Genomic DNA, 17,684 nt, shown 5'->3' with positions numbered 1-17,684 from the left:
ATGAAGACAAGAGCCTGGTCTGTCAGCGGTCTCCCTACAGCAGCAGCAGTGCGCCAGTGTCGCGTCAAGCACGGTTCTGGTGTGTAAAGACACAGAAAACGCGAGGCAGCCGCCACGCTCCTGACACGCAGCAGAAACGCCATGCAACCAGTGTGTCACCGGCCTTAAGCTGTTAACTTTTTTAATGTGGCTGACACTTCCTCTGAGTTCAAACAAACCGATATCCTGGAGTTATTCATGTACTCAAACAGTACACTGACTGAACTGCTGTGAAAAGAGAACTGAAGATGAACACCGAGCCGAGCCAGATAATGACTCGTTCACGAGTCAAGAACTGTTTCTGTCAGACGTGTCCGATTCGAGAACCGAGGAGCTGATGATACTGCGCATGTGTGATTCAGCGTGAAGCAGACTGACACACAGAGCGTCTGAACCGAACTGATTCTTTTGGTGATTGATTCTGAACTGATTCTGTGCTAATGTTATGAGCCCAGGTAAACCGAAGGCTTGCAATCATCGCCAACGACGCCATTACGTCGAGCGCAAAAGAACCGGTGAACCGTTTTCTTCAACCGATTTATTAAATCGAACTGTCAGAAAGAACTACTGGTGATCCGAAAACCGATGCAACCGGTTCTTGACTCGTGAACGAGTCATTATCTGGCTCGGCTTGGTGTTCATCTCTCTTTCACAGCAGTTCAGTCAGTGTACTGTTTGAGTACATGAATTACTCCGGGATATTGGTTTGTTTTAACTCAGAGGGAGTGTCAGCCACATTAAACAAATTAACAGCTTAAGTCATTTGTGGATTAATGCGTATTGGAGACGCGAACCGTTTAAAACGATTCAGTTCGATTTGGTGAACTGGTTCAAAAAGATCCGGTTACATCGAATGATTAATTCGCGAACCGGATATGACAAACTGCTTTGTTTTGAACTGTCTTACAACAGACACGGAAGAGAAGACAATGCTGAATAAAGTCATAGTTTTTGCTAGTTTTGGACCAAAATGTATTTTCGATGCTTCAAAAAATTCTAACTGGCCCTCTGATGTCACATGGACTACTTTGATGATGTTTTTCTTACCTTTCTGGACATGGACAGTATACCGTACACACAGCTTCAATGGAGGGACTGAGAGCTCTCGGACTAAATCTAAAATATCTTAAACTGTGTTCCAAAAATAAACTGAGGTCTTTCGGTTTTCGAACGACATGAGGGTGAGTTATTAATGACATAATTTTGCAAATTGGGCGAACTAACCCTTTAACATGGCACCCATAATGATCACATGATCAGCTACTATGTTTGCAGACCATAAACAAAAAATTACTTTTAAGCATTATTAATAATGACAACCCCTAACATAAAAGCTATTTTTGGCTTGTTTCAGAGTTTACTGGAGACTAAATAACTTCTTATTACTATTATTTTCTATGCATTTCTATATATGTCTCAATGTTGCCCAGATCTACCAGTCTCTCTCGACCCAGAGTGCCTGCGGCCAGGACACACGCTGGGCACTTCCCCTTAACACAGCCTGCTTCACTTTTAGCTGCGGTTCAGCTCTGGGTTTGGCAGACTGAGGTGGCTTTTGGTGGCTGCTAGCAGCAGATGTGTTTGGCTGGAGGTGTGTGGAGAAATAGAGTCAGAAAGACAAATAGGTACCAAAGGTTGCAAAGCCTTGATATAGAATAATGTGGATGCATAGACCGCACTAAAAAACAATAATGCTCAAAAGCTTGGGGTCATAGAGACTGATCAAAAGAGACAGTAAAGATATTTATTATGTTTTAAGGAAATTATGTTTCAAATAAATGCTGTTCTTTCAAGCTTTCTATTCAAAGAATCCTAAAAAAACTAAGTATCTCGGATTCCACAAAAATACTAAGCAGCACAACTCTTTTCAACATTGATAATACTAATAAAACTTTCTTGAGCAAAGATGATTTCTGAAGGATTATATGACTGTGAAGACTTGAGTAATAGCTGCTGAAAATTCAGCTTTGCCATTAAAGAATAGTGAAGTGACATACGGCCAAGTATGGTGACCCATACTCAGAATTCGTGCTCTGCTTTTAACCAATCCAAGGTGCACACACACAGCAGTGAACACACACACACCTTGAACACACACCCGGAGCAGTGGGCAGCCATTTATGCTGCGGCGCCCGGGGGCTGTTGGGGCTTCAGTGCCTTGCTCAAGGGCACCTAAGTTGTGGTATTGAAGGTGGAGAGAGCACTGAACATGCACTCCCCCCACCTACAATTCCTGCTGGCCCGAGACTCAAACTCACAACCCTTCGATTGCGAGTCCGTCTCTAACCATTAAAATTACATTTGAATATATACTCAAATAAAAAGTTATTTTTAATTATAATAAATATATATATATATATATATATATATATATATATATATATATATATATTAGTTATATATATTATATTATATATTAGTTATTTTTCACAATATTGTTGATCTTCTTTTAGGATTAAAAAATCTTACCAACCCCAAACTTTTGATTGGTTGAGTAATTAAGAGCAGCTTCAGCAATTTTATAGTTACTAACTGGAATACTGAGCTTGTTTTTATTTGTAATTAAACAATATAGGCGTCCCCATCCCAAATCTGTCTTATTAGCATGCTAAACAAGAGTTTACATTGCCAAGGCATATATTAACAGTATGTGACAGCATGAGCGTTACTTAATTTTGACTCAGGCTGAGGAAAAGCCCTGAAGTCTTTCTGGCTGCTGGCCCTGATGTGTTGGATCGCTTGCTATTACATCCAACTTCAACATAGATTAGAAAGATCTATCAAAGATGCCACCTGTCTCTCCTCGTAACGGTGAAAGAAAGTCTTGTCTGTGATGGATCTGGGACACTGTTTTAAAATGGCAATGTAATAAAAGGAACCGTATATGGTGTATGTGGCCAGCTGTGACATGCAAAGGCCAGTGGGGGGCGAACTGAATTATAAGAATGTGACAATGATACATTTACTCATGCATCTTATAAAAAATCATCACAATCTATGCATAACTACACAAGCACGAAAAAATGTAGCACAACAAACATGTCCACTGCAAGAACCAAAAAATAAAAACAAATACAAAATACATACACATATGCATGCATGAGCAATAAAGTAATCCAAGCAGAAACAGAAACAAGCCATGGATCTTACCGATACAGCGAGTGGCATTCAGCCTCTTATAGCCTTGAGGACATTCAATCAAAGGAATCGCTATGGAGAAAAAAGAGAGAGAGAATGAGGAGGTGGAAGGTAAAAAAACAGCACATTTAGATACAGCTCTAAAGACAAGCCTTCTCTTACAGCAAATTTAAGAAAACCTTTGATGTAGTTAGAACACGCACAAGAAAGTATTTTTTGTTTGTTTCTCAAAGTAACTTATGCTCACCATGATTGCATTTATTTACAGTAATATTTTTAAATAACATTTAATATATATATATTTTTAAATAACCTTTTTCTGTGATAGCAAACTGAATTTTCAGCAGCCATTTATTCAGTCTTCAGCGAAGAATCACATGATCCTTCAGAAATCATTTAATATGCTGATCTGGTGCTCAAGAAACATTTCTTATTATCAATAATGGTAAAAAAATGTGTGCGTCTTTGCCAGGATTCTCTGAAAAATCGCACGTTTAAAAGAACAATTTAGATATAGTTAAATTTAATGCATCCTTGCTGAGTTTTAATTTCATAATATCTTTCAATTTCTTAAACCAATTTCCACAGGAAACCAACGGGATATAAAGGGAAGCAAAACGCAGTCACTCAGGATTTAGAGGGTAACACTGTTCTTACATGTTCTACACTAACACACTACACAAAAACACATCCAAACACAGATCATGAATCACTCTATATAGTGTGTTGTTAAACGCACCATCGTCTCTGAGCTCATAGATTAAAAAAAGATAAGAAGCCAGCAAGAACATTGTACATAGTTCTGTAGCTGTGTGTCTCAGGGGAGGCCTTGCGACTGGGAACTCGTAACAGGAACAGGGTTTACTTCCCTCTTATTCTCATGGGTAATGACCGTAATAAATTACAGAAATAGAACATAGAGAGAGTGAGACAGAATGACTCATTTGGAAGAGAACAGAACGGCATCGGCACTTCCAGGGGTCATATTTTGAGCCTGCTTCAGACATAAAGGGGGCTGAACTCCAGACTTGTTTACATCTTCATTACCCCAACACTTGCGTTCAGTTTCTGCCATGCACTTCTATTTCCGTTCAGTGCCAGCTGATGTCCTAGTAAGTGCTCGCCTACAGCTGCTGTAAACAGAGCTTGGAGACAACGGTAATGTCACATCAACTTCACACCTCTCATGGCTATATTGAACCACTGTGCCTCCAAAATTGAGTAAACATCTACGTGAAAATGAGATGAAAAAGTGGGAGATGAATATACCACACTTTTCAAGAAAAGGAATAACATTTCAATTGGCATCTGAAGATTGAAACAACAATCCTTAAAAATGTTAGAAACTCGTGAACGTTTGTTTTGGTGACTTCCATAAGGTTTAAATCAAGTGTTATGTCTGAGAATGCACAGAATGCAGTGATGCCCATATATGGGCAGAGAATTTCAGAAACATCTACGGACATACAGGGAAGGGAAAGAGAGCGTGAGGGGTGGTAAGCTAACGGTTTTCTGTATGGAGTGACTTCAGAGAAGTGACTAAGCATGAAGGAATCACGACTGCATGAGTAAATCTGTGTATGTGTGTGTGTGTGTATGTAAGGGACTATGTGCCAGGTGAGTCAGCATGTCAGTAAGTTCAACATAGCACGTGTAACCAAATACTTTACAGCTTTCTCTTTCCTTTGCCCACTCATTACACACTTGCCTTTTCTCTGCGGAATGCACCCCTTCCCTCTTGTTCTCGCTGTGATATTAGGACCATGTGTCTGTTGAGTCACAGCCACTTGGAGGTTTGACATCAAATGGTCTTCAAAAGAACTCCTCATAGTTTCTTTTAGTTAGTGAGAAATCAATGCTGGGCCTCTTGATGAATCATTGCTTTCCCGCTCATTTTGGACCGCACTACTGTGGAATACTGTGCACAATCATTCTGAAAGTGTTTCATCTCAAAAGAGGCCCAGACATACTAATGTTTAACGTGTGTTTCACTCTGATCATACAATAGTTAGTTTCAATCATTCTGGTTTTTCAATTAAAAGACTAAAAGTGAAAATTTAAGACATATGCTTGAGTTTGTGTGTGAGGGACAGACAGATGTTCGTGTGTGGTAAGGTAAAACAGATGTTTGAAAGAAAGAGAGGGTATGAGGGTGAGAAAGGTGTTTTTCCTAATGAAAATGAGGTAGATGATTTTCTACATGATGAAGAGACTGTTGTTTTTGTGTGTGATGTAGAAATGGGTATTTTTGTTTGTGAAAATGTGGCAGATGTTTGGCTGTGCGAGAAAGATGTTTTCATGCGTAAGTGAGATATGCATTTTTGGTCATGAAAAGAGACGTATGTTTGTCTGTGTAAAAGTGGAAAGTATACTTCTATTGTCCACATTCCACTTTGGTTTAAGGATGTCTGCGCACATTGTGATTTTTGTGCACATAAGCAAGTCAAGCAAGTTATTTGAGCACTTGATCCAAAACAAATAGTGCACACATGCAGAACATGCCCATCCTCACTTCTGGGGTCAATAAAGTATATTTTAACTTGTATGCTCAATTAACCATTCATAAAGTCCCACCCTAATCGTTAGACGAGACAGAGCAGTTACTTTAGGTATGAAAAAAAGCCTAAGCCTGCACATTTTTTAAGAAATTAAAACAATAAATACCATTTTGTGGCTCTTTAATGTGTAGTGACAGATTGCTGTAGTGCCTCAGTTCAAGTGGCATGCTAACTAATAATTTTTTCCTCTTTACTAGTTATAGCATGAAAATAAACATGAATGCACATCAGTGGGTATTTTGTTTCAACCATGGAAATATGTCAAAACACACCATTTTTCAAGTTCATCTGCATTAATCTACTCTCCTGTCTTGTTTGTCGGACAAAAATGTCAGATTCTGTGAAGGGTCAGTTGTGTGCTAGGAGCAGGAAACAAGAAAAATGTCTTGAGACAATTTATGTGTGTGAGATGAGTGTTTATGTTTGTGAAAGCTAGGTAGATGATTGTCTTAATGGTTGTTTTTCTATGTAAAAATGTGGCAGATAATTGTGCAAGACCAAAGTTTTTGTTTCTGTGAGCGAGGCAGTAACTTACATGTTTTCTTGGGGCATTTTTGGCATTTGTGGAATCCCCATGATGTGCCCACCGTCCCACAACAGGCATCTTGTTTAGACAGGCCAGGCAGAGCTTTCCCACACTACAACAACAAAACACGATCAAATCCAGTAAGTTAACAAAAGATTTCAAGAATAAGACAGAAAAACAGAGATACTCATCTAGACCATTTACCACACACTCATACATAATTCTGCTCACACACAGCTCTTGATCCCTGTTCTTTCTGATCAACACTCGGATATCCCTCCCCTGACTCAATCTAATCTCCTGAACCAGGCAGGAAGTGAACAACAATGTAAGAGACAGCAATGATACACAACTCAAACGACTTGATAACACCCTCCTCTCTGCTGACACGAAAAGAAATAGTTGCAAATTAAGTCCAAATGGTTGCAAAAAGGGTCACAGCAGTTTACTATTAGAGTAAACATACAAGACTGAGATCAACTTTATAATAATAACTTGACAGACTAGCAACTATAGCAGTAGAAGACAACTGGATGTTCGTTTACTCTGGAGACAGGTACTCTTTTGAGAATCATTCTTTTGTTTTTCATCTGCAGTGCTCTTCTAAAGAGACAGATGTTCCCTTGAGCACCACAATGTTCTGGTGGGAGTGTTATCTCACTATTCATTTTGTCTTTCACTTTATTTCTTGATCATCTGATGATAGCTGAAAATGAGTTAGTTTAAAAGACATTAAAAGTGAGAGACTGAGAGTAATAGTGGATGGATGATTCACAGCTCACAGCAATGGTGAGACAGACAGAGATACAGATGAATAGAAAGGTAAAGCTAGAGAAGACATTTTAAAGAGTGTTTTTGTCCATACAATAAAGTTAAATGAGAACCCATTGGCTTTCATTGTATGGATAAAAACACAGAGACATCTTTCAAAATATCTCCTTTTGAAGAAAGAATAACAAAGAGCCTTAGAGGTTTATAATGACATGTAGGCGAGCAAATGATGACAGAAAGTTCATTTTTGGGGTGAAAGATCGACATATAGTGTAAATATTGCATTTCCTCACATGAAAGCTTTATACAGGAGTTCACAAACAAACACTCTTTGTATCTCTGACCTGCATTCCAGCAGTCTCCTGGAAGCAGCGTCCCAGCTGGTTCTTGGAAGTCACCGGCTGGTACTGGGGGTATGTTTGCTGGTTGGGGTAAATGACGCCGCTGTGAGTATGTCCGTGTTGGATGCTCTGGCTGCTGCTGTGGTAGGTGAAAGTGCGGCTGGACTGTGTGTTTTTGACCTGCCCGTTATTGTCCACCGGAGACACCTGATGGATCTGGACAGAGGCTTCTGGAGGATGTTTCACATGGACATTCACCAAACCTACAGAAAAGTTACACTTTAAAGGGGATTCATGTGGTTTCAATACAAAGTTGAGCTCAGTCAACAGAATTTGTGGTGTAATGTTAACTGATTCCTTGTAAAATAATATCCAGTTTTACAACTTCATTGTCAATATAACACAATGCCATAAACCCTAAAACTCTAAAGTAACTGTAGAAATCTCAAGTTTTTTTTATTAATTAAATTAAAACTCCATAATCATCGGGAAGAAGGAGGCGGGAACCGGCAGACAATCAAATGATATTTTAATGACAAAATAAAGACAAAACAGCGTGTCAGCCCCTCACGGACGACTGACGCGCACAAATCAAAACCAAAACACAAACTAAAATACAGGCCTGGTCCTCTCTTGTCCTTCACTGTCGTCGCTCCAGTTTTATATCCTTCCATCTCCTCCGTGGGACTCGAGACCGGTGGGTCGAGCAGGTGTCGCTCATCTCCAATCACTCCACCGGCCTCACTCTGTTCCCACGTCTCTCGGCCCCGCCCCACTCGTCACACTCATGCTAACACATTTTGTTTAGATATTGTAGCTATACTGAGTATTTAAATGTTTATGGCTCAGCCCCATTGACCTCCATTATAAGTGTCTCACTGTAACCTAGACTTTTATTATTATTATTATTTAAGAAAACAAAGGACAATTGACAATAATGTTTTGTTGGAATTCTGAGCTCTGATTATTTCTTTAATAACAGCAAAGCCATGTATTTCTGAATAACAGAAATAAGTTTCAGGAGGATTTTCTACAGGTAAAAACACAAAAATAAAAGTGTTACCCTGGTTTTGTCCAGTGCCGTAGGTGAGGGGTAACGTGTGCGTTGAGTGGACGTGTGTCTTCTGTCCGTTTACAACAGTATGTTGACCCTGGTGACCGTTGGGATTCACCATTTGGCAGAATTTTCCAGTAAAGTTTGGTGGGCACTGGCACTTGTCCCGAGCGCTGCATTTTCCTCCATTCATGCAGGGCAAATGGCAAACAACTAAAACACACACATACACAAACAGAGCAAAGCATGGTTAATCAAAGCAATGTTTAGTTTAGTGACAACTTCCTGTTCAGAGACCCGTCACATTTAAGAGACTGACAAACATATACACAGATGAACCAACAAAATTATCATCAAACGTTAGTTTCGTCCCATGTTTGAGCAAGTGTTTGCTTGTGGGCTGTTGTGTGTGTGTGTGTAGGTGTTTAAATGCTTTACACAAAAGCTGTTTAGGAACTTTTGTGGTGGCGTGTAATGAGAGTTCTACGTGACACATTTCCACTGAAACATGCCATTATGGTGACGGACCATTCTGCCGTGAAACATCTTCGACTTTCTCTCTGCCTCGCTCGCATTTAGCCATTTTTCACACTGCTTAAAATCTTACTTGAGCTTTTAGATCACGTTCGGCTCAGTAATAACACCAGCAAAATGATGAATGTATTTAATTATCCCACAGCTGAGGTAAATAAATGTTTTGGGGATAGATATTTTACGACGATATATATGTGTTGTGGTATCGGACATTATTTCGAACATTTGACTTATAACAGTCTTATTTTTATATACATTTTTACACACTTTTTTTATTCATGAAGCATTATTTCATTCATTTTTCCAAATGAGGGTAATCCCAAATGTCCCCAAAGAGAGGTTTTGTCATATTTAACAGTCTTCCAGTGACAATTTTTTCCCCAAGGTATAGCTAAACAATCCCACACTCACACACAAACAAATACATATATTTTTTCCAATACATTGGTGTATTTATATTAATATTTGCATTCACTCTGACAAAGCATGATTTATACACAACATGCGCACACACACTTTCATTATTTCTGCTCTAGTGGGAAATCTAGGACTATTCCACAGTGCCAACAGTGAATCACAGGCAATAACTTGACACACTCATGTATCAACATTGAATCACGCACACATACACACACATTTATACACATCCTGCCTAACTAGTATACTACACAGCACCACTATCTCCCGGACAGAAGGAAATAGAGCTGTATGATAGTAAACCAATTTAATGCGGCAGAAATGGCAAGACAACTAGCAGGAGCAGAATGACAGACCACACAATCATAAACTTTCACTCTTTCACACATTAATGACTATAACATTATATAAAAGAGGTATATATATATATTTATGAGATATAAACACTACTGATCTGGTGCTTAGACAATTTTTATTGTCAGAGCTGGCTTTATCTATAGCAAGATGACTACTACAGAGGTTCTCACACATACACAATGACTTTCAGATGAGCTGACAGCCAGGAGCAGCTCTAATGAGAGGCCTTGCAGGACAGACTCGACTAGAGACTAGCAGAATATCTCTGGTGGAGTAAACATTTTAAAAACCCAGCTAGGTGCAAATGAAAGAAGTCAAAACCCCAAAGAGAAAACCAACAACAACAAAATGCAATATGAATACATAACATATTTCCTTTTTTTTATTTATGTTGTACACTTGTGCCACAAAACTCTAAAATGACCTTTGTATTTTATTGTAATTTTTGTATCACATTTTCCAGATGTTCACAATTAATTTTTTATTTTATATTCTACATCAATCAACCCAAAAGCAAATATGCCAACTAACTTCACTTATGTATGATATCATATCATGATTTTAGCCAGGTGGCATAATATACCACAGGCTTAGAATGCTAATATTAAATAATATAGTTATATAGTTGGCTTTCATCAGTAGCATGTTAGTCATTTTTTTTTACAGGTTTTGACTTTCTATACAGAAGTATTTTATTCCATGCAATGTGTTTCATATAATGCACACTGTCATTCAAAAGTTTCAGATCTGCATTTATCTGATGATAAAACATGTATAATTATTGTGAAATATTTTTATGATTTTAAACACCTGTTGTCTATTTTCATATTTTAACCCTCTGGAGTCTAAGGGTATTTTTGGGGCCTGGAGAAGTTTTGTCATGCCTTGACATTTGTGCTTTTTTCAGTTTCTTATAAATATCTAAATGGGTAAAGACTAATCTCACTGTAATCAGCACAAACTGGGCTGTAATAATATGTGAAATGCATGTATGTACATGATTGTGTTTTTGAGAAAAAAAATATTATGCGTGGTTAGTGAAAAACTAAAAATGTTAAAACGCTTGAATAAGGCAATAAAACACATAAAGAACAATGGTTCCCGGGATTTTTGAGAACTGGAGCTTGTAGCCTAGAATTTTTCTTTCTAAATGATGTAAAATCATCTTGTTTACTTCATCTTGATATCTCTCTCATGTATTTTCGTTGAGTATTCACGGAGTTACAGTTCATTTAAATGACGTGTTTGTAAATGAAGATCAGCGCAGACAAAGGCTGCAGACAGCACACCTTGTTTGTTATCTTTATTTTATAAGTGCACAAAGTTCTGTTGTTATTATGTCTGTATCCAAAAAAAGTAGACCCTTTACAGATTCGATCGATGTATTGCTCTTATCTGTACGATTAAAACTAAAAAGTGTAATTTAAGTTCTTTTCGGGGTTATCAGGAGAAAATGACTCAAAACGCGTATCCGCGTTAATCGACTTGATAGGGTTAAAATGGAATGTATTCCTGTGATGGCAAACCTGGATTTTCAGCAGTCATTTCTCTACTCTTCATTGTCACATGACCCTTCACAAACAGTTCTATTATGCTGATTTGATGTTCAAGAAACATTTCTTCTTATTATCAATGACTTACTCAGTTGTGCTGTGTATTGAAACCTTGACAAAAGGTTCAATAAAACAGCATTTATTTGACATTTACATTTTATAACAATAACATTCTTTATACTGTCAATTCTGATCAATTTAATGCACCCTTGCTGAATAAAAGTATTAATTGATATACTTTTAATATACTTTTGAATGTGTATGATGTTCAGTTGTTAAGACAACACCACTCTGAACCACAAATTAAAACAACACACACACACACACACACACACACAAACAGTCTTAAAGAACTCATGAGTCCAACAGCCAAACTAATTCTATTTTTCTATACAACTAATAAAAAATTATATCAAGATTTTCTGATGACATGTAAATATTGATGAAAATATCACTTCATCTTTCTCTTCCACTCAGACCAGAACTCTCACAGAATGTTCAGGGACACACACAGACATTAAATGCATTTCAAAACTGGAAAATGAGTTTCACATAAGTGAGAACAGAAAAGCAAGTCATCAGAGCTTTTTGTAATTGCAATGTCATTAGCCCACCTGGAATACCAAAAAGAGCAGGCACCCACGGCCCATGAACAGACGGAGTAACATTTTCCTGTAAACCCTGACGCCTCTGCTAGTACAGACAGGTTCAGTGGCAGCTCCATGGGGATGACTGTCAAAACACCCAACACAACTGTGTCCAACAACGCATTTGGGTGAGACATTTACACATACACAGTCACTCAGGATGAACATCCAGCTCCAGTTGGAGCAGTCTGGACATCACTGATGATTTTCATAAGTGCACCAATACATTCCTCTCTCCAGTGCAATCATAATAAAGGAGCTTGTAGCTACACGTCGATCAGTTGTGATAATGCATTTGTAGTTCTATGAGATGGTCTATTGATCAATGTGGCAGTCAAAACCTAGAGTTGATCAATACTTCACAGGTCTGTATGACAGTCTCTATGTGTGCATGGAGTAAAATGACCATGACACTGTCATTTTGCCAGTTTTGATACTTGACCCATTTGTCAATATATGCTATACAGTACTGTACAGTATGTCCATGTAGTGCATGAATGTAGGTTCATGTAGTATTATATGAAATATAAATGTTCATGCAATGATGTGATAGTTTCAATGTTTTTTAATGCATTTAACAAATTTGACATTGAAAAATCTATATTTACAAAACGTAAAATCTGAATGGCGGAATTGTATTGTCAGAAACCTCAATAAGTATAATTTTTCATTCATGTGGAAACCAGCAATACAGACTATCTATTCTATCAAACAAACATCTATTTCAAATAAATGCTGTTATTTTGAACTGTCTATTCAGGTAAAAAAAGAAAAAGAAAAAGAAAAAAAAAAAAAAATTTGATAATAATATTACGACATGTTTCTTGAGCATCAAATCAGAGTATAAGAGGGATTTCTGAAGGATCATATGGCATCAGAAATCTGACATTCCCCAAACTTTTGAAGGGTGATGTATAGGGAAAGCTATATTTAATTATTGCATATTTGCTCTGAGATGAGACAAATTACTGAATCTACTGACAGCCCTAGTTTTATTTACCATTTATTTTAAGGTATTGATTTAGCATCAACGCTGAGGTATGAGAGGTTGGTCCAGATTACCGAAGCCAAAATCTTGGTATTGATCCAACTCTAATGTGTGTGTGTCTCCATTCTCCACAGTGCTGGAGCTCGGCCTGGGATCTCTCCTCCCAGCTACGTCTGGATCAGAGCTGACAGAACGCTCTGTGTTCCTTATAAGGCCGCACACACTCACCCACTCCAGACGATCGCCTCATTCAGACAAACAGCTTGCCGGGGAGAGAGAGAGAATCTTAGCACCAAGCACAAACTCTGCTTATACTGAGAGTATCTGTCCGAACACTTACTCCTCTGAGCTTTCCTGACCCTCTTATATGGAATACAATTTCAGCCGCTCAACCTGCCGGGTGCTGATTACAAAACCCACTGGTGAAAACAAACCCCTCTATGAATGCTACCCTTGTGTCCACAAAGTAATTGGATTCAAAAGTAACACTTATGTAACAACTATGTGTATAAATTGTGTTTATTGCTTCATTCTTGACCCTAATGCAAGTCACAAAGTAACTAATTGCAATGGCCCAATACAGCAGTGGAGCAAGAAGTGAATGTACTTTTTGATTTTACTTAGAAAGGAGGTGTTTTTTTTTACTTTTTTTTTGTCTTGTACTCCCCAAACCCCATTGACTAGAAATGTGCTCATACCAATTCATATTATTTAGCATTAATATTCAAACTAATATAAAAATATAGTTGGTAAAAAAGGCTCACCAAGTAGCTTCTACGGTCTATAATAAGACACCCGAGTTTGTCTTTCAGTTTTGACAGTTCTGGGGCCATCACACTTACCCTGAGGGAAATGTCTAATTTACTTATACATAAAATCTAAATGGAATGTTTAACAGCCGTAACTTGCATATTCTATATTGGAATTCAAATATGATAGAAGTAAAACTCATCATCCATGAGAAAATAAGAAAATACATAATAATATGGGCAAATATTAATGAAAAGTTAACAAAAAAGTAACAAAGACTCTACCATAGCCAAATCAAATTCTTTCCAAATGCCCTGATTGGGAACCACCAGATTACGCAACTAAGAAGTGCGTGAAGAACCCCGAGCCGGGCAGTAAATGAACATGAACTGGCTGAGCCGGAGGCCAGAAGACGTTCTGCTGTGTCATAACCACATGCTCTCGATCCATTCTGAGCCCTCATTGTGAATTATCACTGTTGGAAAGGAACCTAGAAGAACTGAGGTCCAATTATGTAGGTTTTTCAGACACAGTCTAAAGCATCTTTAACTTTTCCACAATATCTGCCAGGCAAATGAAACCTCCCCTCTGAACTGCGACTAGAAACACATCCAAACATCAGCCATAATTATAGACCTGTCTAAGGCTGGACATGATGTAACAGGCCCACGGCCAGCTGTTCTCCGTTCAGTATACAGAAAAACGCAAGCATACACACATACCGTCAACAAAGTCCAGTTGCCAACAAAGGAATAATATGTTCTACAAGACCTAGATGAATGAAAATTCCCATTTTTCCTACAATACATTGAGAAGAGGCGGCGATGCCACTCACCGACTCTGAAGTTGGGGGCTGTGAGCGTGTCCGTAGCATGCCCATTCTCACTGATGATAGTGGTGGTGTTGCCCTGCTGACAGCTGTTCTGACAGCGGCCGTTGGTGCAGGTCATCTTGCAGATAGTCGGGGTGAAGACCACCTTGATCCGGCCTGTGTGGTTCCCTACTACAGCCCAGCAAACCAGAGACATCAACAGAGAGAAGAGAGAAAAATCCATCAGTCTGGACGGCATGGCTTTCATAAACAACTCAGAACGACTCTCTCTCACTTTTGTAGGCAGTGTCTGGCAGAACAGCTCAGGAGTTCAGCTTTAAGAAAGTGAAATGAGAGAGGGAGCGAGAGGGAGAGAGGCTGGAGAAAAGAAAAAAGTATTTCTGCTGTCTTGTCTTTTCTTAGTCTCCTTTACGTGTTCCCCTGTGACTGATTCCTTTTTCGTCCATTCCCTCCTTTTCTCTGTCCTTGGTCCAATATCTCAGTCTCTGGAACATGAGGAGGTGACTGAAGAAAAAATAGAAGCAAAAGAGCTAGAGAGAAAAAGAGAGAGAGAGACTAGCAAACAACTCTGGGACCAGACCCAGCTCTTCTCGAAGGATTCGGACAAAGTGACCACATCTCCAAGCCTTATACAGCGATGAAAAGAGGGAATGTCGGGTTTTCCCAACTAACTCTTATTTCTAGCAAAAGCTATGACTACTAGTCAGACATATTAATACTATTAACTAGGAAAACTGTATAGTTTTTATGTTAATCAGTTTTGGCTAGATGCAAAAAAAAAATTCAGATTAATTGATTATAAAATTGTTGTTAGTTGAAGTTCAGTTCCAACCTCTTTTTCTCTCTTAAAGCAGCTTCATCTCTTAGCAGCATAAATAGACTTTCACACCTTCATCTGAAAAATGCAAGAAAAACTATTTTCCTAAAATAGTCTGTCCTGATTCCTTTAATTGAAATGATGTCATCTCCACCTGCAAAACTATGTGGAACACAATCTACCCACATTCTCCTCTCCGCGTCTAATTAATTAATTCATTGTATTAGTGAGCATGTTATTTAAATTGCAGTCTGATATACTCTTGGCATCACCGTCTCACTAAATATTTTCCAGTCAGACATCTGGAGATAGTCCTGGCCTGTTTTCTGCTCGATTACCTGCCTGTTTTTCTGTCTGCTTTCGGTTTCTGTTGTTTCTTTGTCTCTATTCATGACCCTTATACTGTCATTCGTCCTCCACCAATCCATTTAAAACAAATCTCGTTAAAGGGTTATTTCACCAAAAAATACTATGAAAAAAAAAAGAACAATTAGACATCATGACTTGCCAATGACTTTCTTCTATGGGACCTAAAAAAAGGTTTATACGATAAAGATTTTATAAAAGTAGTCCATACGGTTTGTGCAGACCATCCATACAGTTTGTGTGTTACATCATAACTTTGTATGAGAAACTTGCATTAGCAATTTGCATTAGTGTGATTGTGGCTTTTACAATTTTTTTTCACCAAAAGTCACCAACATCTGTATTATGCTTATAAGACTACTAGTACATCAACTAGAATCTAACATGTAACTTTTTCTCAAAGATCAAACAGCTGTTATGAAGTGAGAATGGAAAGTAAATTGAGGAAGACACACTGAGAGTGTACAGTAACAGACAAGAGATGAATGGCTTTTCCAGAGCACCTCAAGCACACACACACACACACACACACACACAGAGGGCTGTTGACAGGCCGCCTCTTGTGTTGGACAGACCTCACCGGGTGCCAGACGCCTAAGACATTGAGAAACTAGTCAGTCTGCTATAACTACCATAAACCACAAATACAATTTTAGTTGGAAAATCTAAATTACCATAGGAAATATCACAGACTTGTTTAGTTTTTATATAAAACTGATTATAAAACCTAACCTCAGATTTGATGCTAGGATTTCAGTCCCATACCTGGACATGAGCTAATGTGGCTTAGAGGCATAATTCTTGCCTTTCAAGCACGAGATGGCAAATCTAATCTTGCTCAAAGTTTTCTTCTTCTTTTTTTTTCTTTAAATACATTAATATTAATACAGCGTCTGTATTTCATCATTTATATCAGGATATGACAAACTGATTTAAATGTTAATTTAGTCTTTTTGAATGATTCATTACAAGAAATGGATCAAGAGAGTAATATGTTCAGGAATTAAATGACACTGGTTGCTTATTTTTCAGTTCAATAAAAAGTCATTTGTTTGTGAATTAGACACATTAATAGAAAAGTGTGTTGTCTTGTAATTATTTTGCAGTAAAGACCCTTTTATCTTTTTACTTTTAAATTAGTCCACAAACTTCACCTGAAGTTGTAAATGCTGCGGTAATAATAAAAAAGATTTTGATAATTCAAATCAAGAATATGATTAACAGGAAAATTTATATTTTTACCCTGCGCTCCCTTTATGTCTATTGCTAACAAATTAGGCTAGTTAGGCTACCTTGGAAGACATACCCAAATTTATGTTTTTGACAAGTTAAACAGGAATCAAATATAATGAGATAAAATGCCAGTTCTCTTACGAGAGCTCTCTCGTACTGCGTCTTAGCTAAGACGCTACGGGAAAAGTCTCTTTTCACGAAATACTGAAGCAAAAAATTATCCTTAATTTTGTATTTTTGTAAAGTGCATTTGCAGCAGTACACAGCCATAGGCGAGACGGCTCGTTCGCTCATTGGCTTGTTCTGCGGCAACTGCACAGCCTATCGAGCGCAGGCTGATGCAACATCAGACCAATAAGGGCGCTTCGTGCCCTTCTTGCCACTTCCCGCCGAAACGGGTGTGGCTCAACCTATAAAAGGAGCTCGAAAAGGCTGACTCACCTGATTTTTCATCTCTTCAGCGAAGCTCACGCATCGCTGGATCACGAGGAAGCAAGCGCCATCTGGAAGAGCATATCAGCAGGACGAGCCATCCTGAAGCCGCTGGCACCGCCGCCTTCCACTGCCGTTCCTGCTGCGCTATCCGGCGCCCATATCCTTTACAATCCTTGTTCTGTAATATTCTGTGTGTGTGTTCGCCCTGCGACGCACATTCACAAAAGAGCTGCGTCTTTATAAAGATGCCTTCGTGCGGCTCGTGCAGAACCCCGCTCAGCGAAGGAGATCGTCACGTCATCTGCGTCCCCTGTCTGGGTGAAGACCA

At 38.5% G+C, this 17,684-nt stretch overlaps 1 protein-coding gene across 9 annotated transcripts in view; it reads right to left on the bottom strand.

The window, feature by feature from the left end:
* ltbp1 (latent transforming growth factor beta binding protein 1) overlaps positions 1 to 17,684 on the bottom strand; it is an 86,000-nt gene that overhangs the window by 34,342 nt on the left and 33,974 nt on the right. For 7 of the 9 annotated variants that reach the window (XM_059520231.1, XM_059520233.1, XM_059520235.1 and 4 more), the window contains exons 5-9: positions 14,509 to 14,676; positions 8,437 to 8,640; positions 7,377 to 7,636; positions 6,271 to 6,373; positions 3,190 to 3,249 (exon numbers count right to left, since the gene is read on the bottom strand). In XM_059520231.1, the coding sequence (XP_059376214.1) occupies positions 3,190 to 3,249; positions 6,271 to 6,373; positions 7,377 to 7,636; positions 8,437 to 8,640; positions 14,509 to 14,676 (795 nt within the window). Of the gene's footprint in view, positions 1 to 3,189; positions 3,250 to 6,270; positions 6,374 to 7,376; positions 7,637 to 8,436; positions 8,641 to 14,508; positions 14,677 to 14,779; positions 14,985 to 17,684 lie in introns of those variants that run through there. The other 2 variants (XM_059520239.1, XM_059520232.1) reach the window with 2 other exon arrangements.

The sequence above is a fragment of the Carassius carassius genome, chromosome 32 (genome assembly GCF_963082965.1).
Source record: "Carassius carassius chromosome 32, fCarCar2.1, whole genome shotgun sequence".
NCBI lineage: Eukaryota > Metazoa > Chordata > Actinopteri > Cypriniformes > Cyprinidae > Carassius > Carassius carassius.
Note: the sequence above shows the minus strand (reverse complement) of the source record. Positions and strands in the feature narration are given on the sequence as shown.